The sequence below is a fragment of the Ascaphus truei genome, chromosome 1 (assembly GCF_040206685.1).
Source record: "Ascaphus truei isolate aAscTru1 chromosome 1, aAscTru1.hap1, whole genome shotgun sequence".
NCBI lineage: Eukaryota > Metazoa > Chordata > Amphibia > Anura > Ascaphidae > Ascaphus > Ascaphus truei.
The window spans coordinates 494793079-494820573 of NC_134483.1; the positions used below are offsets into that span (position 1 = coordinate 494793079).

General features: G+C 42.0%; 1 protein-coding gene across 5 annotated transcripts in view; it reads left to right on the forward strand.

Moving 5' to 3' along the window:
* FAM184B (family with sequence similarity 184 member B) overlaps positions 1-27255 on the forward strand; it is a 67909-nt gene extending 40654 nt beyond the window's left edge. For 3 of the 5 annotated variants that reach the window (XM_075568869.1, XM_075568860.1, XM_075568888.1), the window contains 8 exons: positions 3703-3856; positions 9479-9591; positions 11677-11861; positions 17128-17271; positions 17881-17995; positions 19086-19196; positions 20613-20815; positions 26198-27253. In XM_075568869.1, coding sequence (XP_075424984.1) covers positions 3703-3856; positions 9479-9591; positions 11677-11861; positions 17128-17271; positions 17881-17995; positions 19086-19196; positions 20613-20815; positions 26198-26288 — 1116 coding nt within the window. In that variant the 3' untranslated portion in view covers positions 26289-27253. Of the gene's footprint in view, positions 1-3702; positions 3857-9478; positions 9592-11676; positions 11862-17127; positions 17272-17880; positions 17996-19085; positions 19197-20612; positions 20816-26197 lie in introns of all 5 variants that reach the window. The other 2 variants (XM_075568879.1, XM_075568898.1) reach the window with 2 other exon arrangements.
* Positions 27256-27495: the final 240 nt, after the last annotated feature.

The following is a 27495-nucleotide window of genomic DNA, read 5'->3' on the forward strand; positions in this document are numbered from 1 at the left end:
CATCGGATCCCAGTCCACTTCAGTGGATAGGGAGCTTGCCCTTGGACTGTCCAACCGAAGTCAGACCCGCCCTCAGTGCCCAGTTTCCCTGGAGGTTTCAGCCCGAAAGCCTAGGTCTCCAGGGACATTGATGCCTTCCTCCGTTAGGATTCAGGACATCCGTCTCTTCCTCCCTCTGGCCCGAGGCCCGCAAGGGAGTTCACATCATATCCCCTCTTTCGAGGGTTGTGCGGGTGCACCCCAGCCCCGAAGGGCTGGTTGTTCGAATGCCATCCCCCCTTAGCCCGAAGGCTCAGGGGTTCTGTGGTCCGGGGCCTGGACACCACCTCTCAACGAGCTAGAGGGCCAAATGCTTGCCACAGACCTTTCCTACTGGAGCCCCATGTAGGATAGTACTGCATTTGGTCATAGCTGTGCAGGTCGAGAGGAGCACTCATCTCGCCTTGATCTTAGCCAAAAGGCCGAGAGTGTGATGCTACACAATGTTTTAAATGTTTTAAATAGAAGCCGAACTTCTTCCAAATGCTCAAGTAGTGTGGGGTAGACTCTCTGATACATACCAACTCTCCCTATTTATGTGGGAGACTCCCTCATAACTTGCTGAAAAAGTCACATTATTTCTCCCTGGAAAAAAAAAAATCCTTGTATCCTCTTGTATTTCCTAGCAAACTATTCTGAAAAGAGTTTTTATATGTTGACCAGTAGGGACTGCATTTGTTTCTTTGTTTTTACATAGAATTTGCATATCTTGCTATATGATACCCTGCAGATTTTTTTTTTAAAACCCACATTTATCTATAGCTTTGACAGTACATATTAAGTTGTAATGTTAATCATTCTTAGAGACCACACTGGTAATGTCACTGCAAAGGTGTCTTGTAAAAGAATTAACTTTAGAGATGTGACTTTCTAAGGGGCCTATTCTGGTGGCCTCGATAACCGACTTATCGAGGCTTTTGAGCAGTTAGCTCACGAAAAAATCTCGCTGCTATTCAGAAAGCCTTGATAAGTGCACGGCGTCAGCATTTTTGCGCCATTTCTGGCTCCCGCCCAAACACGCCGCGCGATGTGCAGCGATAAGCCCCAAAACGCAATTTTTTGAAAAACATGCTATTCTAGTGGCCTCGATAATTTCATCGGGGCTTTAGAATTGCGATTTTATCAAAGATTCTTCACGCCTGAAAAAAGTTGGCGAGAAGGGCTGTTAGAGACGGACTTAGAAACAAAAATGCATTTTTTCTGCATCGGATTGAAGCCGGGAGTCTCCAAAGCTGATACCCATTAATACCAGCACCGGAGAACTCCGGCATCAAACCGATGTTATAAAAATTAATTTATAGGCAACTTCATTACCTTAGCGGCTAACCGCCAAGGCAATGAAGGGGTTAACTACCAGTGCCATGTTTATTGTGGGTAGCGGGCGTGGATGAAGGGGGTATTTTGCCCATGGTGGGTGTTTAGGCCTTGCAGGGGGATTGCAGGAGGAGTTAACCCCTTCATTACCTTAGCTACCCACAATAAACATTCAAAAGCACAACAACCCTACTATCCACCTCCTCTACACCCAACAACCCTCCACCCCCCCAACACATACAGTACAGTAATGGGCAAAATTACTATTATCCACATATGGATAATAGCTAATTTGCCCATTCTAAATCAACCATTAGCCAGTCAGCATTAATAAAGTAAATAAAACTTGTCCTTACCCCTGCCTCCGTTGGCAGCAACAGAACAATCAAAAATACAATCTAATGGCCCCAAACCCCTTAATCACTTATTGAATAATAACCGCTATAGTAATTAAGGGGTTAACCCCCGTCCCCCGCTACCCACCCGGGAGGCCAAACCACCCACCCCAGGGCCACTATCCCACCCTCTACCCATTGATTGGCACAATGGTACATCATGCATAAATTATATGGGCATGATAAACCACTATAGCAGTCAATGGCCAACCTTAAAAAAAAAATCTACCTTGCCTTTTTTTTAAAACAGCAGCTTGAACTGCAGCTTTAACACAGGACAGTGTCATGCAATGCAAATAACAAAAGAGAGATAAAGGCTAGATACAAACTGCAAGAAACCAAAAATGCAGTATTAACGTGAAAAAATGTGTTACTTTTAGTGGACAAGTCACCAATCTGTTCCCGCTTAAAATATTGCATATTTAACACGCATAAAAATGAGTAAATAACATAATTTTACTCATGTTGATGTTACTCATCAAATTCCTGGCGGTATAGGACAACTGCAAAAAAGTGCCACAAATGTTTATCACCTAAACGATAGCTCTTTCTCCTTGTGTGCAGAGCCTCCACCCTTGAGGGATCCCAGAGTTGGCAGGATAACCCCTCACAGGAACCGATATAGTAATAAGTAATACACCACACAATGTATATGACTAAGGTTTACTGTGTACACCTACTAACACATACACAATAACGGCAATAACTGTACCCACAGTGTACACCCAATGGCCCAACATGTGGTGGTTCCCCAAAAGTACTGAGGGTGCCGTGGCATCAATACCCCTGGTGTTATGTCCCAACAGTTCCCACCCAAGTGTGAGGTAGTGCTACCCCCTGTACATGTAGGTGCACGTTGGGTACCTGCCTGGGTACTCCAGTACCCAGGTGCTGCCTGGCGTAGTGAGTTGGAACAGGTCCCACTTAGCGGGGCCTCCAACACAAATACGCTCTCTCAATGGGTCCTGATGCTCCTCACAGTGTGAGCACCAGCCGGAGGGTCTCACACAATGTCTCTGGATCCTATGACCTGGTCCCAGGTCGCAGGGCGCCGCGTGGCCATCCGGTCACCGGTGCAGAAATAACAATAAGGGGAAGAGCCCCTATCTGGGGCCTTCCCTGCAACACTCCTCTACTGGTGTCTCAGAGTTTAACTGGGGCCTAGGGGCTAGTTCTAGGCTTAGCCCAGGAACACTGTTCCCTGGACACTGCCTTCTCCTTTGACTCCTCCGTCCAGACTGACTCGCGCACTCCCTGCATGTGGAGGATATCCTGTCTCTCACTCCGGCGCGAATCACATTGGCCGGGGCAACACCATGTGGGCAGCCCCTCCCTGTAGGGATTCTGGGACATGTAGTCCTGTGGCTGCATGTGCAGAGCTAACATAAGGTGGTCGCCGCACTCCTTACTCTGCGCATGCGCACCTCGCTGCTCTGTGCATGTGCGACTCACAAAGTGGCCGTCCCGACCTCTCAATCGCGAAGCTCCGTGGACCCACTAAACAGCTCCCCTGCACCAGAGGCAGGGTCGGGCGACTCGGCTACATTTACTAAGAGGTGCTGAGTGAATTGGGTCATGTCTTATTATTTATCACTCCATAGTAAGTAATCTGACCTTCAGTTCTTTCAAGCACCAAAGTAAGCCAGTGGCTTTCCCACGTTTAAAGAGGCAACCCATGTGGGCAAATGTATTTTCTTTTTTTTTTTAAACATAAGATTGAAGCAGGGGGTCTCTGGAACTGAACCCCATTAATTTCCCTATAAGACCCTCTGCCTCAATCCTGTGTAAAAGAAAAACATGGTAACCTGGAAATTGGGAGAGTTTCACTCCCTCCCTACATTATTTCCCTTAAAAGATTCAAAAGGTAGTCAGGGTGTTCCTGTAAAAAAAACGTAGTTCTCATTTTAATTGAATTTTAATTGAATTGCTGATTAAATTCAATTTACAATTGCAGGAACCTAAAGAACAAATGAACACTGAATATGTTGAATGTCATTTCAAGCAGCATGAGTCCAACCAGATGGATATGCAAACTGTGAAAGAAAAATCAAATAGACCATTAAAAGCAGAAAGGGCGCCCATGGAAATGCAATACACTTTGCTTCTAGGTAAAGTATGACTGAAAAAGATTGTGAAGGTGATGATTTAAATGCAGTTTAGCTTGTTAAATAACATAATTCAGTTATGTGGCAGCTTTGTATGTCCAGTTGATAATGAAACAATGGGAGTTATTTACTAAAGTCTCCAGGTCTTTGCAAGTATTGCACCATATTTATCAAAGGAAAAACTCCCGTTGCTTTCAATGGGATTCCTTTCCTTTGATGAATATGGCTCTGTTTTTTTGCACTGGTTTAGCCTTTCTTTTGCATCTGGGAGATTTTAGTAAATAGTCCGCTGTATTTTATCATTTTATTAATTCATATGTACATTGTCCCTGGATTAGAAATATATATATATTTAAGAATATATATGCTTATATCTCTATGGCTGCCTTATATTAAAGTCTTCTTGCTGCAAAACTGGTGCAAAATAGATTGAAACATACTGGCAGCATATTTTTTAAAGGGAAAATTCTATTGGTTTTAATGGAATTGTTGTTACTTTAATACATGTGACGCAGTTATTTTGTCCCAGTTGTGCATCTGAAAGACTTTAATAAATGACCCGTGGCCGGACCCAGGAGACCTTGCTACCATTGTCAGAATGTGCATGTGGGCATCACCCACATAATTACATTCAGAGAATGATAATGGTTCTGCTATTGCTGGAACGGCTCCATAGTTACCAGTACAGTTGGTTCTTTTGGGTTTATATATGGCGGAAATGAGCATTAACGGTTACCTAAACATGGTGCTAATTATTTCTGATATTTGATTGAGTGAAAAGCTTAATTTGTCTCATCGAAACATGATGAATCACACATGAATATTTCATTTTAATTTTAATTTTGCAGTAATTGCTCATTTGAATACTCATTTACATTGACTTGAAATTTAGCTTGCAAAATTTGTATGGGTGAAACCCATCCTTTCGTTATTTTATCTGATAATCCATTGATGAATTAGACCAGGGGTGGGCAACCTATTTTTCAATGTAGCCACAGGTGTGGTGAATGAGAAGTGAAATTAGCCACACCATGTAAAAATTGAGGTATTATGTTGCGCATTAGAAAAAGTAAACCACACACTGTTTGAACAAGTTTATTCAAAACATGAACATTTGACTACTCAGTTACAACTGCGTCAGACGCAAATAATGAAAATGGTTCTGATTGAAAATGTAAACCCATCATCATCATCATTATCATCATCATCATCAATCATCATCATCATCATCATCATCATCATCATCATCATCATCATCATCATCATCATTTCCCCCCCCATCATCATCATCATCATCATCTCATTCCCCATCATCATCATCATCATCATCATCATCATCATCATCTCATTCCCCATCATCATCATCTCATTCCCCCCCCCATCATCATCATCTCATTCGCCCCCATCATCATCATCATCATCTCATTCCCCCCATCATCATCTAATTCCCCCCCATCCTCATCATCATCTCATTCCTCCCCATCCTCATCATCATCTCATTCCCCCCCATCCTCATCATCATCTCATTCCCCCCCATCCTCATCATCTCATTCCCCCCATCCTCATCATCATCTCATTCCCCCCCATCCTCATCATCATCTCATTCCCCCATCATCATCATCATATCATCTCATTCCCCCCCATCCTCATCATCATATCATCTCATTCCCCCCCATCCTCATTATCATATCATCTCATTCCCCCCATCCTCATTATCATATCATCTCATTCCCCCATCCTCATCATCATATCATCTCATTCCCCCCCATCCTCATCATCTCCTCACCATCCTCATCATCTCCTCACCATCCTCATCATCTCCTCACCATCCTCATCATCTCCTCACCATCATCACCTCACCACCCTCATCATCATGATCTAATTTCACCCCTCATCATCATATCATCTTATTTGACCCCCCTCATCATCATCTCACCCCCCCTCATCATCATCATCATCTCCTCACCACCCTCATCATCATTTCCTTTCCCCATCATCTTCATCATCATATAATCTCATTCCCCCCATCATCATCATCATCATCTCATTCTCCCCCCATTCTCCTCACCACCCTCATCATCATCTCATTCCCCCACCCCATCATCTCTTCACCACCCTCATCATCATGATCTCATTTCCCCCCTCATCATCATATGATCTCATTTGACCCCCCTCATCATCATCTCCACACCACCCGCATCATCATGTCATTTTCCATCTTCACCCCCCCATCATCACCCCTCATCATCATTCCCCCCTCCCCCCCAATATCATGATCATCTCCAGCCAGCATTGTGTTGCTTCTTACCTTGTCAGAAAGCACCGGAACAGGAGTCTGTGGAGCGGTCGCCGCTGGGGTGTGTGCTCCACCCCTGCCATGCTCTTATTGGTTGTATCTCCTCCACTCACCGCTCCCCTTCGCGCCCACCGTCCGCTGGCTGTCCCCTCAGCAGTAGCGCTCCCATCGGCGCCGCCGCTGCCACCGCACTCGCGCATGCCTCCACACTCGCGCATGCCATCGCACTCGCGCATACCGTCGCACTCGCGCATACCGTCGCACTCGCGCATACCGTCGCACTCGCGCATACCGTTGCACTCCCGCATGCCGCCGCACTCGCTTCCCATTTCCCATTGCTGGCAAAGTACAATTCGCCACATGTGGCGAATGGCGCCGGGTTGCCCACCTCGGAATTAGACGATATACATAGATAGCTCAATGTTTTCATTTTAACACCAATTTCATGCAGCATCGAAGTTTAGTGAATCTAGCTCATGGTATCACTTTGATAGAACTTTTATTTGGGTATACAGTACATCACATATCATTACAAATGTTTAGGACTTAAGTGGATGGATTACATAAATACAAAAAGCTAAAGCATAGAGTAGTATCTAATAGTTACTGTATTTGCTTCTGAGGGATATGCAATAGGATGGCACAATGTACTCCATTAGAAGAGCAATAATTTTCTCTTGAATCAATTTGCACCATCATCAAATGTATAAATCATTTTATTCAACAAATTGAGTATATCCAACTGTGATGGAGCGGTCACAAAGGTATGATCAGAAAGAAGCTCACACACCACTTTTTTTGCAACGAAAGTCCTTTATTTCCCTCACCAGGGAAAGCAGGTTGCAGTATACCTTTAACGGAGTAGAGCAAACAGTTCAAAATAAGTAGCATAGGTCTGCAAAACAACACAACAGTCCTTTAATCTCAGGTACACAAAAGGGAGTTCATGCACTCCCCTAGACAGCCGTTCTGCAACCTGCTTCCTCACAGATTGAGAGCAGAAAGATACAAGAAGTCTGCTGCCTGCCTTTTAAACCTCCTCTTTCCAATCAGCTAGCAGACCTACCGCACAAGCTACAGTAGGGTGTGGTTTTTCTGGTCTGTTAAAGTGAGAGCGTTTTTAACCTCTTGTATACTCCCTCACACCAACCAATACAAGTAATAATCTCACGTGTATTATAAATATGTTGTATATTTTGTGTGCCAGTTTCTATTAAAAGTAGAATATTTCATTTAAATTTTAGTTGAAGGATTGTAAAAACAGAATTAAACACCAACAACACGTTAGCCTTAAATAGATTATCTCATACATGAGTAGATACACAGAGGTCCGTTAAATCTGGGCCACTAACGTGACATTACTTAAATAGTTACATAGTAGATGAGGTTGAAAAGTGCATATTTCCATCAAGTTCAACCTATGCTAAATTTAGATGACAGCTACTTATCCTATATTCGTATTTATAGTATTTTGATCCAGAGGAAGGCAAATGAAAAAAACAAGTGAAACCTTATCCAATGATATCTCATAAGGGGAAAATTAAATTCCTTCCTGACTCCAAATAATTTCTCCCTGGATCAACATCCTTCATATGTTTATTTATTTGGTATATCCGTGTATACCTTTCCTTTCTAAAAATACCTTTTTTTTGAAGATATCTATTGTATCTGCCATCACAGCCTCCATGGTTAACTGCTTGTTGTAACTGCCCTTACTGTAAAAAAACTTTTCCTTTGTTGCTGATGAAATCTCCTTTCCTCCAACCTTGTTTAATTAAATGTAGCCCTGTTTCCTAATGAATACAGTCCGCTACCATATGCTGTATAACCTGTAGGCTCACAGGGCCTAAGCTTCCGCCACGGAGAGCCTGGGGTACACGTAATATGATGTATAACCTTATACTTGGTGCAGCGCCTCCACCTGCGATGGATCCCACCAGAGGGGGAGTGGTTCCTCGCAGGACCTTATATATCACTCCACACACACAGCATATAAAACAACCGAATTACTTTACTTATAGTATATGCAATATATATCATAGATATTATACATATAACTCAACAGGTGTCCCTCTCTAGAGGAGACACTATCTACTGCGTCTCGCAGGACGCTCCCACCTCCACCGGATGCTCCCACCCCGTGTCCAATGACCCCAATAATATGTCCCCCCACCTCAGTGAGATAATGGATAGATATATGGGTGACTGCGCAGCCACTATGTCCCGTGTGAATATAGTATAGATCGTTGGTGCACTTGGTGATGTTTACCTGCCGGGCACTCCTGTACCCGGGCCTGCCAAGGATCTTCACAAAGGATTAGATGTGACTGGATTCAGCAGGAGCCGTCCGGGGCAATCCCACCCAGATGGCTGCAACACAGTAGAGGGTCTGAGCCCAGACCTCTGTAGGATATGTACTGTCTCTGAACTTTGTCTCTGAACATACACAATAAGGGGCACTGGAACCTGTCTAGGGCCAATCCCTAGCTCCGCTCCACCCTACAGGGACTCAGAACCTAACTGGGCTGGGGTATAAGGCCTAGGTAGGGGCTGTGTGCCTCCCTACACCTGGAGCTCCGTCTCCTTCCTCCTCCCGCTAGCTCTGACACAACATGCGCCCGTGCGCCGAGCAGAAAAGAACCCTGTAAATAACAATATGAAAGTTACATCATACCTACTGTTGCGGCCCCTTTTATCCTCCTACATCGCGGAATTTTTTCGGGGATGTTTTCCGTATGCCCCGCACTTTGCCGCGTTCAGCCGCATTCATGGCTAGACAGCGCTAATAGCGCTAAACAATGAAATCGCCCGCGGCGCCGAAAACGGCCGGAACATGCCGCATCTGCCCCGCGGTTTTAAAAATCGCGTAGAAACGGCCGCACGAGGCTGAAGGCGGCCGCCACTGTAACTGTGACTGTGGTCTTACACTTATCCGGACCCTCTAAATTACCTACTTCAGGGTATGGGTGTAAGTAATGCCACCTTTAGCTATAACCTAACTAACATAATGTTAAATCCCTGCATGAACTATAACAGAGCTCTGTGGATATGTATTGTTAGATGGAACACCTCTTTTGAATATCATTAGCACTAATCTCCGTTTTAGTTTCACAATGGCTTGTTATGGCTGAAAACAGCACCTAACACATCGTTACTGAACATTGAAGGTCCCAATTAGCACTTAACGATACTTTAACTTCAGTTAACGTCTCGATAATTCATTAATTGACCTTTGTGGATCAAGGTCCACAAATAAAGCAATAAAGCAAATAAAAATATACATGTTTGTTTGTCATCATTTTTCCTAATTTCTCTGATTTTATTGGTAGAGTCCCTAAAGAAGGAACTCTCAGATGAGCACGTATCTTGCACAAGTCACAAAAAGCACGCGGAAGAACTCGTAATTGAACTGAAAAACCTACAAGGAATAAAGAAGCAAATGGTAAGGATGTATACATTTCATGTTATACCTGTGGGGGAGGGGGAAAGGAAGGCTGAAAGCTCTGCTCAGCTAGCGATCTGAAAACAATGTTGCTGTGGAGTATGGTGCTTCTACCAGGATATAATAATGAATAGTACACCCAAGAACATACAGGTTCTTGTGTGTACTATGTATACATTCCATTGTGCAATATTCCAGCAGCATTTTATCATAAAAAATCTCTCTAGGGTCTGTTAATCAAAGTTTCCCAGTTGCAAATCCGGGGCAAAACGAGTGCAAAAAAAGCATCAAATTTATCAAAGAAAGAGAAAATCTGATGGGATATGTCTCCAGAGTCACAATTAGAGCAACATTGCTCCAATAGAAAGACACAAATTCCACCGCTTTGACAGTGTGTCACTCTTGCATCACTGTGCTTTCAACCCGTTTTGCTCCACTGTCATTGGTTAACAATTTAAGGAGTGGTTTTTGAAGCAGTTAGAGGATGAGCTGCTTTGATCCTCAGCACTCTGTATATCGTGTTAAATATAGGACCATCTTTACTGAGAAGTGGTAGTTTACAAGACACCTTTTGGTCCCATTTAAGTAAATGCGCCACAGAGGCCCTTTTTAAAAAGTGGTGTTACCCCATAACACACCATCCATGCCTGAAAGACACATTTGTCCATTCACTGGAATAGACTGTAAAGGGCCATGTTCACTAAGCTGTGCTGGAGGTGGTCTTTTAGAGTTGCACTGTTTACTAAATGAGGTCCACAATCTATTAGTTACATAAATTATGTGCTATTCCAATCTATGCGGACACATTATAGCAGTGGAAGACCATAAAGTAAACAGAGAACATTTGGAAAAGGCATAGCAAATTCCATCAGTCTTTGAGTTGACCCTAATTAGTTGAAATATAGCTCAACCCCGTTATAGCTCAATCCGCTACAACGCGGATCCGCATATAACGCGGACTGAGTGTGGCTCCTGATTTAAAAAGATCTCCAATTTTTATTTTTGCAGCGAAATGGCCGCCGCGCGAGGACTTACCCGGCATCTCGAGCTCTCTCCTATCCCTGCTTCATCAGGCTGCCCATGTGCGCGGCGCAACACACACACACGCGCACACTCAATGACATCACACCAATCCTATGGTGTAGCAGGTATAGAATCGCTACCAGTGTATGAAATGTCATGGGTTTGATTCCTGCATGGTATGCTAAATGTATTAGTGTAGGGGGGAGGTGTGTGTGTGTCTCCATTAGCAATAAAGCATTGAATGTTATAAAAAAAAATGTGTGTCGCGCACGTGGTTAGCCTGATGAAGCAGGGAGTGGAGAGAGCTGCAGATAGGAGAGAGCTGCAGATGCCGGGTAAGTCATTGCGCGGCGGCCATTTCGCGATCCCAGTTATAACGCAGTCTCATTATGTGGACCCCGTAAACCATGTTATAGCGGGGTTCAGCTATATAATCTATTTATTGTCTTCTTCATTAAAAACGTTTACAAAATGCATTATTATGAGCAACATTTGTAACATACTGTATTTTTGTGTCAACAGAATTTATGTAAGGAGACTTTATCTCTCCAAAATATAGTGCTGTCTATATTTATTTATGAAGGGTGATGAAGAAATTAGCTAAGAGTTTCCACTAAATCAACACTCCCCCATATTGTTTATTTTTATTTAACCAGCCACCGGGCGCTGATCTGTGTTACCCCAACTTCCCGAGGACCTCACAGATCTCAAGTTCTTTCCATGCTGATCATTGACACAAACAAACTCCAAATATAGCCACATGGTCACACATAGAACATTGCAACGTCATCTCCCTAGGACATTGCAACTTTCATTTGGCTGCTAGAGTCAGCCTGATACCGTGGCCATTTTGCATATGGTATCCTTGCCCGGTGCTCGTATATCAGGAACAGGGGGACCGCTCCTGCTTCAAATAAGTAAAAACATATAGATTATATATTTATAGATAGTGTACTGCTGCTTTAAGTTACTATTTTTCATTCTCCTTTTGTTTTCTTTAATTCCCTTTATTGATTATTCTTATGTAAACATACTAATTAATAGTGCTGTTCTTATTCTTAGGAAGAAAGTTCCCAGAATCTGGTCAAAAAGCTAAATAATGAACTGGATAAATGTCAAAAAGAAATGTGTAGGCTGGAGAAGGAGAATTCACTTCTAAAGGGTTCAGCCGAACTTCTTAGCAAAGAGACATCAGTATTGAAGCAAGAGGCTTTAGGTGTACAGGAGAAGGACACCCAACAAATAAGGTAGGTACTGAGTTGTTTGATGTTTGTGAATTGAATATTAGTTTATTTTTATAATGCAAGATATATAAATATTCCTAAAATATGCATAATGTAGTTCATATTCACCCCATATAATAATTATTGTGGTCCATATTCATTTTGTGAATATAGTAACTGAACAGTAATACCGTATATTGGTAATTATGGTTGTAGGGTTTTGTCCAACATTTACAGGTACTTCAGTGTTGTGCTAGAATAAACTTTTCCATACTTATTAATAAATATGTACCAGTTTTTGGTTAGTACAAAACACAGTTTGTTCATATTTTTCTGGTACTACAATTCATTGTTTTTAATTTACTCGGTTGCAATAATAACCACTCCCACCACCCAAGAAATATCAAATATCACATTTGCAGAGTCTAAGGTCCCTGTTTATTAAAGAAAAACTATGCACTTAACACAAAAAAATATGTTGTAGCAAAATGCGTCCGAAAATGTACAGATGTAGCCAGCTTCATTTCCATCCTGCCCCGCAACATGTGTTTGTGAACTGCGACCAAACGTGGATTGCTCACAGCCAAGTGCAGAGCAGGGAGGGAATTGCCCATCAGGATTAACACAGCGGTGGTCCGTGCTTCTGAATGGGACTCCCGCGGTGTTAATCCTACCGGGCTGCATCAGTCTAGAAGAGCTGCGCAGTGAGAGCAGCTTAAAGCAGTCCCTCTCTCTGCGCATCTCTAACAGGCGATCACGCTGCTATTATTTTATTTTAATTACAAAGTATTGAAGCAGAAGGTCTCCAGAGCTTATCCGCATTAGTTTCAGGCCTGGGGAACCCTTGCTTCCCGAGTTACAAGCCCTGGTACAGTGTGCCAGTATCTCCTGCACCTTTAAAATGTCACGGTTACAAAGTAACAGACAAAAGACCTATTATCCAGATCTGGATAATAGCACATTTGTCCGTTAAAAATAAAACATTAACCAGCCAACGAATCTTAATATATAAAATCGAAAGGTTAGTGCTAGCTGCGGTGAATCTGATTGGTCCTCAGCCTCTGGCCAATCAGATTGGTGGCTCTGACGTCACCCAACTGCCACTCTCTTCCCCCTCGGCGACACACACACACACACTCTCTCTCTCTGTCCTCTCCCCCCATCACACTCACCCTCACGTGCGTGGCCCTCCTGCCCCAGCCGCAAACGCTCACTTCTCTTCCTCCCCGGCGCTCACTTCCCTCCCTCCCCGGCACTCACTTCCCTCCCTCCCCGGCGCTCACTTCCCTCCCCGGCGCTCACTTCCCTCCCTCCCCGGTGCTCACTTCCCTCCCCGGCGCTCACTTCCCTCCCTCCCCGGCAGGGGGACAGGCAGTGGGCAGGCAGCCTTCCTCCTGCAGCTGCCTAGCTGCGCCGAGTGGGGGTAAGATGGCGGCTCCCGGAAGGACCCCCTTCCTCCTGCAGCTGCCTCATGGCGCCGAGTGGCTAAGATGGTGGCGCCCGGAAGGACCCCCTTCCTCCTTCACCTGCCTCGCGGCGCTGAGTGGGTAAGATGGCGGCGCACAGCGGACAGGCGGGGGGTGGTATTCAGTCAGGAGAGAGGGGGGTGCTATTCAGTCAGGAGAGAGGGGGGGGAGTCAGTCGGGAGTCAGGAGAGGGGGGGGAGGGAGTCAGGAGAGGGGGGGGAGGGAGTCAGGAGAGGGGGGGGAGGGAGTCAGGAGAGATGGGGGGAGTCAGGAGAGAGGGGGAGGGAGTCAGGAGAGAGGGGGAGGGAGTCAGGAGAGGGGGGGGGAGGGAGTCAGGAGAGAGGGGGGGAGGGAGTCAGGATAGAGGGGGGGTGGAAGGAGTCAGGAGAGAGGGGGGAGAGGGAGTCAGGAGAGAGGGGGGGAGGGAGTCAGGAGAGAAGGGGGGGAAGCCTGAACAGCTGTGAAGAGGGGGGGAAGGGAGTTGAGAGGGAGGATGGGGGAGCCAGAACATTACATCACGGGCAACACCGGGTATATCAGCTAGTAGTAAATAAAAGTTGTACTTACCCCTGCCAGGATGAAGGCTATGTTCCTCCTCATCCTCTTCCGTGGCACCAACAGTAAAATAAAAAAAAACTGGCTTCTAGCCTGTAGCCCCTTAATCACCTTAGCATTTATTAACCACTATAGTAATTAAGGATTTAACACCCCCCTCCACATTCCTGCCCCCACCTACACCCCCCCAGCTACCCACCCGGGAGGTCTAACCACTGCAGACCAATTTCTTAAAATAAATGGATAAAACATAAACAGAAATTCTTATACAGTACATTACCATATGTCATAGGTTATTCCAAGAGAGGTCACGGCATAGGAATGATGTGTCTGATTCCAAAACACACCTCTTGTTGAATTCTGATTTTCATATTGCCTCAGTGAGACTTATGTACTATTTTTTCCCCATTGAAACAACATAAGCCCACCTTTGTCGTAGATCAGCTACTTGGTTGACATTTACGCCTTGAAAGCAAAAACTGCTCTTTTGCCAATTATTAAAGCCTGACTGAATATAGAAACACTCATAACTTCATTTTCCCAATACTTAGACAGACGCTATCTACACGGTGGTGTCTGTGTTCTCCACATACACACCTGCATGTAAATTTGACAGCCTAACGTCTATTTTGCAGGAGATACAGCTGTCTGTCTTTTGCACCTCTTACTTATGAAGTGTGTGGTATGATTTCATTTGTCTAATCGCAACAGTGAAAGATATCTATTTGTTACCCTTATAAATGGCTGTCGGACCCATACTTTCTTATATTTAATATAGCCCTGTTTGTCACCTCTCTCTGTGATGCAAAGGGGATATTTCAAGAATGTTACGGTTTTCTTTGAGGCTGACAGCCCAGGATCTTGCTGTCGTTCACAGTTCTTCTAAACTAGCGGTGCACAAAGTGGGGGGGGGAGGGGTTCTATGCTGAAAAGCAGTTTAATACGGCAGACGTATTCTTATAAGGTCCGTGTTAAATTGGAAATGAAGTAAAAGGTGACGCTGGGTTCTCATTTGCATGTCATTTCCCAGAATCCATGGCTGCAGTGGAAGCACTGTGTGCTAAGAGATAATGATGAAAAGCAGAGTTGCAGATCTGTCTAAGGCCCAGGACATAGTGCACTCAGCGTCACTGAGCCGGGCTGAGCCGTGCTGAACAGATGCACAAAGCCCCTGCATCTGTTATCAGCGCGGCTATAGTTTATCCCTCCGCATGCTTGCTGATGCGTGGGGAGGCTGAGAAACTTCCCCGAGACAGGCAAGTTTGAAATTTGCCGCTCGGGGAAGAGGAGGAGCGGTCACGTGACCGCTCCCATCCAATGGGTCTGCAGCCGGTCCGGCACTACCAGACAGAGGCAGCACAGAGGTGTGTGTGTGTGTGTGTGTGTGTGTGTGTATGTATGTGTATGTGTGTGTGTGTGTGTGTGTGCATGTGTGTGTGTGTGTGCATGTGCGTGTGTGTGCATGTGTGTGCGTGTGCGTGTGCGTGTGTGTGTGTGCGCGCGTGAATATATTTATCAAAGTTGCACAATGTTAATAAATTATTTATTCTCACAACATGTCTTTTTTTTTAATTTTTAAAATATTATATAATATACACACACACACATATACACACACACACAGGTTCCCCAGTGACACACAAACACACAGACCACTTCAAAGTGACACACACACACACACACACTGACAGCTACCAAGTGACACACACACACACACACACACACACTGACAGCTACCAAGTGACACACACACAGTGATACCCGCCTCCCAAGCGCGCTTGCTGTCTCCTCTGCCAGGACAGCAAAAAGCTCCTGGTAGAGCGAGCGGCAGCAAGCAAGAGCGAGCAGCAGCACCTAAGCGCTTACTATGTCCCAGGCCTAAGACATGTTCATGTGCTCACAAGTGATATTTTTTTTGATAAATTGCAAACTCGGTTTGCTTCTCACAATCTGAGTTATATTTGCTGCTGGAAATTGCAGCCAGTAAAGGCAATTTTAAAGCCCCACTGTCTGGAGAAGGGGGAAGGTATCCCCAAAATATTTATCAACAGTCTAAGGCCCATGCAGGTGGCCAGCCAATGGAAGGTTGATAAACATTCAAAGGTTAAGCATGGATCTGCTAGATTGTAACTTCTCACGCACAGGGCTCTTATTATCTTTTTGTATATGTCTGTCCTTATTTGTATTTGTACAGTACGTTCAGTAACTCTGTTTATGTAATTAGCAAATCTCTGTACCCTCCCTTGTACTGTGCTGTAAAATATGTTGGCGCTTTTACAAATAAATGATGATAATAATATTTCTGTATATTTAGCATGTTCCTTTTTACCAGCTAGTTACACTACATCCAAGTCCAGGCTGAGCAAGTGCAGAGCTGAAACCTGCAACAAAAAAAAACCCAGCCTTTTTATCATTTTTGACTTGGTTACTTATTTTGCATTTTGAAACTGTTGGACGTTGCAAACATAGTAAAGGTCCCTCCCCATTGTACGAGAAAAGATACGTTAGAGTGCAGTTGCAAGTCTTGCATACTGTAGGTTAAAAAGAACAAAGCTGCTGTATACAAGTGGATTTTTTTTATTCGGTACTTATAGTACCCCAGGCAATAAAAAATTCCAGGGAAACATTCAATAAAATGGATAGGATGCTATAAAGGTGCACATTCATTGTGTTCATTTGCATGTAATTATCCAGAATCCCTGTCCACACTTTAATCACTTACAATGGGGCGAATCAGGAGTAAGACAACTTTTTGTTGAACAGAAAGTGATGGGGGAAGGAGGTTGAGGGGGGCGGCCGGACGTTAAGGGACTAGGAAGGAGGGACCCTGTGGGCTTAGTTTGCCTGGTCCCTTCCTCTTCCGGACCCAGTGTCCCCTTTGTCAGTGGCCCGGCCCGTGGAAATGATGGGTATGGACTCAGGTTTCTTCCCGTTACTGTACAGCGGAGATCACTTCTTTTTCGCAATAACCTCAGTCTGAAATCTCAGAAATAGACGAGATCAAAAACAATATTAATACTTACAATTGTTGTACGATTGCAGCCATGTTCTTACTATGTATTATATTCCTGAATTATACAGTCTCTAAAGTTTTGCACAAACAAATCGATAAAATCTCAATCTTAAACATGAAGAGAGTATGTCATTCTGATCCTTAATGTGTGTTTATTCCCTGCTGATTGTGTTGAAATGATGTTGCCGTTGTGTAACCTTTTCGGTTATGTAATTAAATACTGTATGTTTGCGGATATCTTAACATGTATTACAAGGTTTCAAGATGAACTAAAAAAGAAGCAGAAAGCAGAATTAGAATCAATGAGACAAAGTCATCAGAAGGAAATCCAAACCATGGTGTCTGATTTCAGCAGTGCGCAGGCATTTCTTCAGGCAAAGATAGTGTCCCTAGAAGCCGAGTAAGTGCCATCAAACTTCATATCTGAAATATTTGAAGGCTTGCTAAAATAATGATCTGTTCGAACGCAGTGAACCAATGTATACACCTGGAAAATAAATATATATAGAACATGATTGTTAACAGTGAATTGATTGACATAAATACTCAAGGACCCTATTAAATATGCTGTCAATCCATTTTCCAAATGCTGGGAAATAATTGATTACCATTCATTTAAAGGAGATTAAATATTCCTCTCTGCATATTGAACAGAGAGGGGCTTAACTGTACAAACAATACATTTTATGTTTTGTACTGTGCCAATTTCATTAGGAAATAAGGATTTTTTTTTTGTACTCTCTTAACGTCTTACTGTGTGTGTTCTATGTAAGCAATGCAGAAAACCTCAAATTAAAGTCTATTGAAACTGGGGATAGAGCATTTTACAAATCTTGAGTGTCGGTTTTGATATATTTAGTTTGTAAGATTATCTGTGTTTTGGAGAGTATTACATGTAAATAAAGCCTTTTGGATATACAGTATGTGGAGTTTTAGATGTTGTCTTTATTGTATGACATTAAATACTCTAATCGGATTATCACGTGACTGTGTTCTTTTCTAAATATAGACTGAAAGAAATAGAAGATAAGGCAATACAACAGCCTGAACCAGAAGATGTGCAGCTTCTAAATTGCTTACAGGATAAATTAACTGAAAAAGATCAAGTTATTAAACAGCTTTTGGTGAGTCTAATTTATAGACACAATTGCTTTTGCAACAGTATTTAAAGTAAAAATATTGGATTTTCCCTGTTCATTTAAGAAGCTTTTACAATAAAAAGCCCATGTATCAAGGCAAGGTTGGTGTTAATGGACAATGTTTGTTAATGTGCCAATGCACTTTGCATCTATTCTGCACAATGTAGATAAGCTTCCAGTCTGGGGAGTTGCAATAAAAAGATCTAAGGAGGCCTTAAAAGATGCATATATTATAATGAAAGGTATCCAATTCTGGCCATTATTTTGTTTCCATTTTCTCAGCATCAAAGAATAATTAGCTCATTTATTTGTGATTTGTCTACTATTCTTCCTTATATAATTTCACAGAGAGAGGAATACAAAAATACTTCCAAAATACTCTATTATCTTCTACTTTTATTAGTCATCATAGGCATAGATGCATGTAGAATGTAATTGTTTCACAGATAAGTTTAGTAATTTGCTCTATAGCACACATTTGCATATGCTAATGTAAATGCCATGTATTAATGAGGGATCTTTCAATAATAAATCATATTTTTTTTTATGCCACAAGTTACAAATTCTGTCTGTTCTTGTTTTGTTTAGTTGACAAAATAGGGGAGAACTTTTAAACTAACAACAATGTTAAATGCTCATTGTTATTTTTATTGATTTTGTTTAGAATGCTGAATTCAACTAAGACATATTTCCTTGAGGACCTGAGGTTGGGAAACAAATTGCTCAGTATTAGGGCTGTGTATACATACTGTATAATAAACTATATCTCATTGATGAATAAGTGGAGTAACTGAAGTTACACAACTATATCATTCATCAATTATGAGATATATTAGATTTTTTTCTTGGATCTCTTGAACTACAGTATACCATGCTCTCGCAGTACAATACTTCTTCCACTACCATGTTTATTACATGTACTGTACTTCAGCGGCCCTCACACTCTACTTTTTGCTTCTTAACTTTGGGTCCTCAAGGAAATGTATTTTATCTGAATAAGAAATCATTCAGCTTCCTGAAACAAAATGAACAAAATATATGTCATTTTATAAGTATATATATTTTTTGTTATCAGGAAGTACAAAAATGTGAACATGTGGATCCTATGCCAATACATTCAGAAACACACAGAAGTAGATCATTTTCTTGCAACCCTAATGCAGTAAGTTTAACACCCACATTAAAGGTAAGCCTTAGTAACTCCCTGTGCTGTAGGTGTAGATTCATTGTTATGTTGGAACTGTGTATCTTTTCGCCAACATGAGAGTTCTTCTTAGATGGAATTATAGAGTGTAGAGCTTTTGAAAACTCATAGGTTTCTTCTTCAAGTGAATGGTACACACAGCCAGCGGCGGATTTATCCGCGTCCCTAGGCACTTAGCTGCTGCGATGCCTCCTTGCTTCCAGCCCCATCTCAAATGATGCCGTGGAAGTCACGGCGAAGTCGCACGGCATCGCGTTGCCATGGAAACGCAACATCATGACGTCATTTGACGCTGCGCCATCGCATTGCCATGGCAAGGAGACGCCGTGTGATGTCTGCGGCGTCATTTGATGCTGCATTTCAGAAGGAGTAGGAGGGCGGCAGGTAAGGAGGTGGCCGCAACAGCTATGTGACTTAGGTTCGAGTTCAGGGTGAATCTCAGTACACAGAGGTGAGGCAGAAGGAATAGTAGGGAGGGAATGAAAGATTGCAAATAAGACAAGATGACCAGAATATGGAAAAGGGAACTTAATGAAGTCAAACAGTGCAAATAGTGTACTGGAACCAGTCCATTGGCTGAGAACAAAAGCAGAGGTTAAACAGAGTAAGGCCCAGGAATACTATACCATACAACAAATACTACACTATAATGTTATTTTTTTTCTTTTTGGACTATATACTGTATATATATATATATATATATATATATATATATATATATATATATATATATAAAACAAGAAAATGAATGAGTATTAGCGCCTTACCAAATCCCAACTGACACAGGACTGTAATGTGAGGATACTAAATAAACAATTTAAGATGTTTAGCAATAACCATGTATAATAAAAGTAAACAATATATACATTATGAAAAAATAAAATTTAAATAAACCAATAAAACCACAAAAAAGAATATATGTAAAATATACAATACAAGTGAAAGTCCAATCCAAAAAACACTGTCCTTCAGAGACTCTGCAGCCTGAAAAGAGGGACCACCAAATCCCTTCTTATATATATATATATGAGGCCTTCAAGGGAAGGATAAATTGATTTTTATACTCACTCTGTACTGAATACTTGGTATTTATCATGTCTAATTATCACTTTGTACTAATTTTAATGGGATATAAGTACGTGCTGAATTTGTTTTACTTACAGTGCACTAATTATCTAATTGAATAAAATTTACTAACGGTCTTTAATATATCATTTGAATGTCTGCCAAAAGGTTTTATTTAGCGCCATCTCACTTTTCCCGATCATAAAGCATTGTGTTTACATTTTATTGGGGAAATAGACAACGAAGCCTTCTACCTTCACCAGAATTAAAGTATTTAATATGTGTGGATATCGTTATTATAAAACCTAACAAAGTATATTCTTTTGAAAACAGAAAAAGAAATTTGGTGAGGCACCCACTCGTGTTATTAGTGTCCCAAACCTGGCTGCGTATGAGAAGACCTTTCTGAATCAGGACTTGATGTCCAAGAATGTAATGAATCCAATAAGAAACTCGCCAAGTTTAGATCACAGTGTGAAACTTGGTCATCACTTTAAACAACATGCACAACTCCTAGATGTTATTCGTCCAAACAGGTATGTATCTATTTTAACTAATAATGCACTTTAAGTGCTATTGGTTTTAATATTGTAATTTTTTTTCCGCTGATGTATTCAAGAATGTGTTTTGCATATGGCAAGAAAAGCAGAATTGCGCAAAGTGATAAACACTAAAACCACAGGATACACAAATGTCATTAACTATCTAGACTAAATGAATTAAGCTCTCCCTGCAGCTGGCCCAAACTCTCACCCAGAGAGAAAAGTCAATGTAGCGCTGGAAAATTACCTATAGGAGAGAGACAAAAGCAGAGCATAGTGTACTCTGTATAGCATAAATAGATAATCCCTGCTGTATATGAATACACTTACAGCATAACACTTTAAATCAAGCAGAGTAGGTAATCTTAGCTGAATATATTGTTGGAGAGGGTCCACTCCATCAGGTTCGGCTTTGGTTCCTCTATAGAAATGCAAACGCTGGGCTCCATCAGGAAAGATCCTTCTCGTATATAGAAAACTTCCTCTGATCTCATAGATTCAGCTGGGTTCTCAGAACAAATAATGGCAATATGATAAGGAAAAAAAAAGTGAAAAGAGTGTACTCACGTACAGAAGATTTATTGAGCTATAACCATAAAAAGATATATTCCACAGGGAAAACTCTGCACATCGACTGTGTCCTGCGGCAATCATGAACCGCTCCAAGAGAAAACGTCCCGCTATGACGGTATCTCCGTACACACAGGGCTTGTAATGTCACTAGAAAGTACTCAGCTATTCAGACGTCCCGCATCCTTCTCTGCCGGTACCTCCGTGGCACCAAACACTTCCATGTCACGTGAGAGTGAGAGTTCTACTCGCGTCTCACAAGATCTCAAACAGATAGTCACAGGATATCTCCAGTCGTCATTGTTCGTCCTCCATGGCACTACCTCGTACTCCACGTACTCCACCCTACTAGTTTCGCCGTCGGCTTCGTCCGGGGCATGTGTTTTGCATACATGCTTTTTGTGGTACTATACTAACGCTAACATGTTTTGCAACAATGTGTTTAATGGTGAATGAAACAAACAACTTTTAAATCTCAGTAGGTAACTCTTTTCTGGTGGACTGAGACTCTTTACCACAGCAAACTCTATTTTATGTCTGCAACTCTGTATTTTATACATCAAGACTGGTGTCTTTTGCTTGATAATGTACAGGCAAGCGACAGAGAAGCCCAATGCTACATCCAATATGACAAAAATACACAGTAAAATACTTGTATATTCTCTTGAAAAAGGGTCATATCGTTTAACACTTTGGCCAAAGCATTGTAAGCCTGTGAGTCACGAAAAGGCAGAACCTGTTCACAGGTCCTAACACTACCAGATAAAATACTATTATACCTCTACTAGGATTACAATTCTCATTTTCCTCTATTAGGACTGAGAAAGTCCACATTGGATCTATATCCAGTAAAAGGAACCTGCTGACTTGGGAAGTGGGGAGGGGCGGGCTTAAAACCAGGGAAGGAGGAGCCACTAACCTCCAACAGCTGAGACAGCTGAAAATAAGTTAACAAACAACACACAGAACCCCAGCAAGCTCTTTTTGGGAACCCCCGAGCCCCCACAAAATATATATGTATATAAGTGTCAAAAAGGAGAGCTATTGAGCGTGGCAAATGTATTGTAAGCCTGTGAGCCACGGGGTTAAACTAAATGACCATTTTTCAAGAGAATATATAAGTATTTTACTGTGTATTTTTGTCATATTGGATGTAGTATTGGGCTTCTCTGTCGCTTGTTGTATACATTTGCCACGCTCAATAGCTCTCCTTTTTGACACTTATATACATATATATATTTTGTGGGGGCTCAGGGGTTTCCAAAAAGAGCTTGCTGGGGTTCTGTATGTTGTTTGTTAATGTACAGGCAGCATGCCGCTCTTACTCATACTGTATAATGTAGGTAACATTTTTTGTTTCACAGTGCCACACCTTTTAAAGTAAATTTGACATATTTCAGAAAATTACATAATTATCCAATAACAGAAAAGTAAGGGAATCAATGAAAAAACCTAAATAAAAGTTATGAAAATTCTTAATACCGTCTTGCACCCAAATTCTAATCTTTGTTCGCACTCTGATTTTTGTTTCCACAAATTGTAGAGTACTACACTTTGAAAAAATTCAGCTTTTAACTGTTACAATTTTTGTGATATTTATCTTAAGCATTATGAGGCTTTCTGTGTGGTTCATGGTTGGCCATATTGTTATTAGCAGAGTTACCCATGCCAATATGAAAGAAGCCTGTTTGTAATGAGTGAGCTTGCCAAACTCATGATCCCATCTGTACCCTGGGGCATAGTTATAGCCCGGGCAAAGCCCGTGGGGTCACATTCTTGGGGGCCTATTCGGCAAGTGCCGATCGCGCATGCGCTCTAGCAGCCGGTATAGAGATCGCGCATGCGCAGCCAGCACGTGCTGATTGCGCATGCGCAAAATTTTGTCCAGGGGCCCGGCATGTTTAGCTACGTCACTGTCTGTATAAACTGTACAAGTGCATGTCAGTGTTGAATTTTTGTTTAATTGTTTTGTACTGATGTTGTATAGTACCCCCTATATACTGTGCAATGGAATGTGTTATGATTTAAAAAAATAAAAATAAACAAAGTGCTAAGTTTTGAGAAAAAAAGTGTGTGTGCCAAGTACGCACATTCTAAGTGAAACGTCTTTGTCTTTTGTCTCTATTTTGTCTAATAAATTAAATTTGTGATGGTGATGTTTTTAATTAAAAATCAAAACACAATTTCAGTGCCAAAACGCAACGAAGTTTGACTTAGAACGTGTGTTTTAGCTATTTGCACTTCTATATTTATAATAACTGTGAATTCTTTGTGTGTGTGTGTGCGTGTCAGTTAGTGTGTGTGTGTCAGTCTGTGTGTGTGTGTGTGTGTGTGTGTGTGTGTGTGTGTGTGTGTGTGTGTGTGTGTGTCAGTCAGTCAGTCACAGTCAGTGTGTGTGTGTGTGTGTGTGTGTGTGTGTGTGTGTGTGTGTGTGTGTGTGTGTGTGTGTGTGTGTGTGTGTGTGTGTGTGTGTGTGTGTGTGTCTGTCAGTGTGTGTGTGTGTGTGTGTGTGTGTGTCAGTGTGTCAGTCAGTGCATGTGTGTCTGTCAGTCATTGTGTTTATGAGTGTCAGTCATTGTGTGTATGAGTGTCAGTCAGTGTGTGTCTGTGTATCTCTTTGTGTCTGTGTATCTCTTTGTGTGTGTGTGTGTGTGTGTGTGTGTGTGTGTGTGTGTGTGTGTGTGTGTGTGTGTGTGTGTCAGTCAGTGTGTGTTTGTGTCTGTGTGTGTTAGTCTGTGTGTGTGTATGTGTGTGTGTGTCAGTCAGTCAGTGTGTGTGTATGTGTGTGTGTGTCAGTGTCTTTCCTCTCCCTCCCCCGATGTCACTGATGGCCTCTTCTGCCAGCAGTGACGTCACTTCCGTTAGGGAATTTTGTTACAACACAAGGGATTTTTCCTATCAACACTCTGTAGGTGCCAGCAAAGAAGTTTCACTTAAAAAATTTTTTTTTACAAAAATATAATTTCATTCTTTAGGTAAAAGATTTTCAAATGTATATTCAGTCTCTGTATTTGACACAAAAATGTAAAATATGAACTTAAGAGAAAAGCAGAGAAAAAAGATGAAAAGCAAACTATTACAGGCATACCCCATATTAACGTACGCAATGGGACCGGAGCATGTATGTAAAGCGAAAATGTACTTAAAGTGAAGCACTACCTTTTCCCCACTTATCGATGCATGTACTGTACTGCAATCATCATATACGTTCATAACTGATGTAAATAACGCGTTTGTAACAGGCTCTATAGTCTCCCCGCTTGCGCACAGCTTTGGTACAGGTAGGGAGCCGGTATTGCTGTTCAGGACGTGCTGACAGGCGCATGCGTGAGCTGCCGTTTGCCTATTGGGCGATATGTACTTACTCGCGAGTGTACTTAAAGTGAGTGTCCTTAAACCGGGGTATGCCTGTATACAGTACACACTATAATAAATATGTGCATCTTTTAACTCCTGTCTAATTTTTTCTGTTCAAACTCTCCAAATTGCAAGCTGATGCACACAAGGCATAATCTGTTCTGTATACCTTGATGCTGTTTATTGGTACTAAAAGACACAGGATGCAAAGGCTGTTTTAGGGCCCTATTCAATATTAAACTTCAACTGTCCCACATTTTAATCTTCATAATATTTAAGCTTCATACACCCATAATCATATATTATCTAACTGTTCATGAAATGTCTGTAACCTGACTGTATAACCTCTGTTCATTTAATGTAACCATGTAGAGTATTGTCATCATAACTTTGTGCCTAGGACATACAGTACTAAAAAACGAGGGGTAACTCAATTAATTATGTCCCGGCAAAACATTTTATAAATAAAAAAAATAAATACAAGAAAGAGCCGATGCCCCCTTTACCCTTTTCAATAAACAGTGAAGGGGCAGCCAAAGTTGTTCCAGGAAAAAGTTTTGCGCACATGGTTAACCCCTTCAGTGACCTAATGACGTACGTTGTACGTCAAGAAGAGTGGCACCCGGGGGCCCTCGCGACTTACACCGTACGTCATTGGCCTGTGCTCATTTTTTAGGGGCTGTATATATTCAGCGCTCAATATCGATTTATGCCAGGTATATTATAAATCAATATACCCACCTGGCACCTTCCGTAGTGATGATTTTATTGCATGTTTTCTGGTTTTGCAATATTCTTAGCTGCCTCTTTCCTGTATGTTTTTTTAATTCAACAAAAATTGTAAGTGGTACGATTTTTTTTTAGAATGGAACATAGATTTAGGGCCTGCACTTTAGGGCCTGCACTTTAGGCCCTGCACTTTAGGGCCTGCACTTTAGGGCCTGCACTTTAGGCCCTGCACTTTAGGCCCTGCACTTTAGGGCCTGCACTTTAGGCCCTGCACTTTAGGGCCTGCACTTTAGGCCCTGCACTTTAGGGCCTGCACTTTAGGGAAGCCAATATGAACGTGGAAGACAGTTTAACAGCACATTCAATAAGAGCCTTTAAGGCAGGGGTGCTCAACTCAGGTCCTCAAGCCCCCCAACAGGTCAAGTTTTCAGACTATCCCAGTTTCAGCACAGGTAGCTCAATCAGAGGCTCAGTCTTTAGCTGAGCCTCTGATTGAGCCACCAGTGCTGAAGCAGAGACTGAGTGAGCCACCTGTGCTGAAGCAGGGATATCCTGAAAATCTTACCTGTTGGGTGGGGGTGGGGGGGGGTTGTCGGCTTGAAATATACTCAAGTGAAGGAGTGCTAGTTACTGTTTAGCTCCATTTAGTAAATCCATTGAGCAAAATATCAGGAATAGACATAATATTTAAATGAAATTAATACTTTTTTTCTTTTCAAGGAGGACTCATGACACCATATCCTCAAAGGCGGAAATGAAAGATCAAGATCCCAAGCGCCCAGAATGGTTTACAAAGTATTTTTCATTCTAAGGAAGATATGAAAATGAACAACTGAATGTCGAAATCATGATACGTATATTTCATTGTAACAGGTGTTTTTTTGTAACGGTGACAGATTTTATTCTTGACATAGTTGCAACTCGTTTTGAAATTTTGTTTTTGGGATCGTCTCAGATGGTTTCTTGCTAATAAGAATTGTAATAAAAAGCTGCTTTTACTGTAGTAACGAACTCCTATTTTTGCAAGTGTTTCCGTACTGCTCAGCCAACCAGTACACCTTTTTAACTCTCTAAGTGCCAGAGGGGCCAAGGGGCCAGAGTGCTACGGCCGTTCCGGTACCACGATCACGTGACTGCTCCATTATTGATTACGGAATGGAAGGAGAGGAATCATCCCCCTTCCGTCCGCCATCAGTACAGATTGTGTCAGGACGCCATCTCCCCTAAGAAAACAAGCATTTTGGGGGGAACATAGCTATTCTGCAATGGAGCGCACATGGTGACATATTAGCTACATCCTAGGGCACGGGGTTAAACAACGTAGAGCACTAAAATGAAATTTGTCTCCGTTATTAATGAGTTCTTGCTACTTATAGGACTCAATGTATCACCACCAAATTTCTATAGCAAAGTATTTGTTTGTCGCAACTGATGCTGAAATATACTGTATGTATGTCTGCGACAGGATTTATGGAGCATGTGGTATGAGCTCAGGGTTATATGTGCATGTTAATGCTGATCTATGTACACAGAAATGTGCAGCTTGCTTTACTTTTTCTTGACAGTTTTCTGTGTCGGTTTTCTCTGTCGCCTAAAAGGTGATGTAAGTCATTTGTTTCATGCAGAATACTGCGGCAGCACGGGCTAAAGTCTACAAGAATAGAAATACTCATAATAAATATGTTGTGTTTTAGAAAAAGTGATCCATTTTTTAAATGCAAATGCATCAGCATAGATTACTTTTTTGATTCATGGTCACCATAGTTACTGAATAAATGCAGCAAATTCTTGCTTATGTAACTAGTGATTCCGAGTGTTTAAGAAATTAAAGTGGGGTTTTCCAATTAACATTTAGGGGCATTTTTATTAAACAGCAAAAATGTCATTTCTGTGTGAGACATCCGGCCATATTCATTGAATAGTTGTAATATGCCCAAACCCTTGGCAAACATTTTCGCTCACAATTTGGTTACAGCGCAGCAAAGTGTGCAATATGCACATTTTATATGCACATTAAA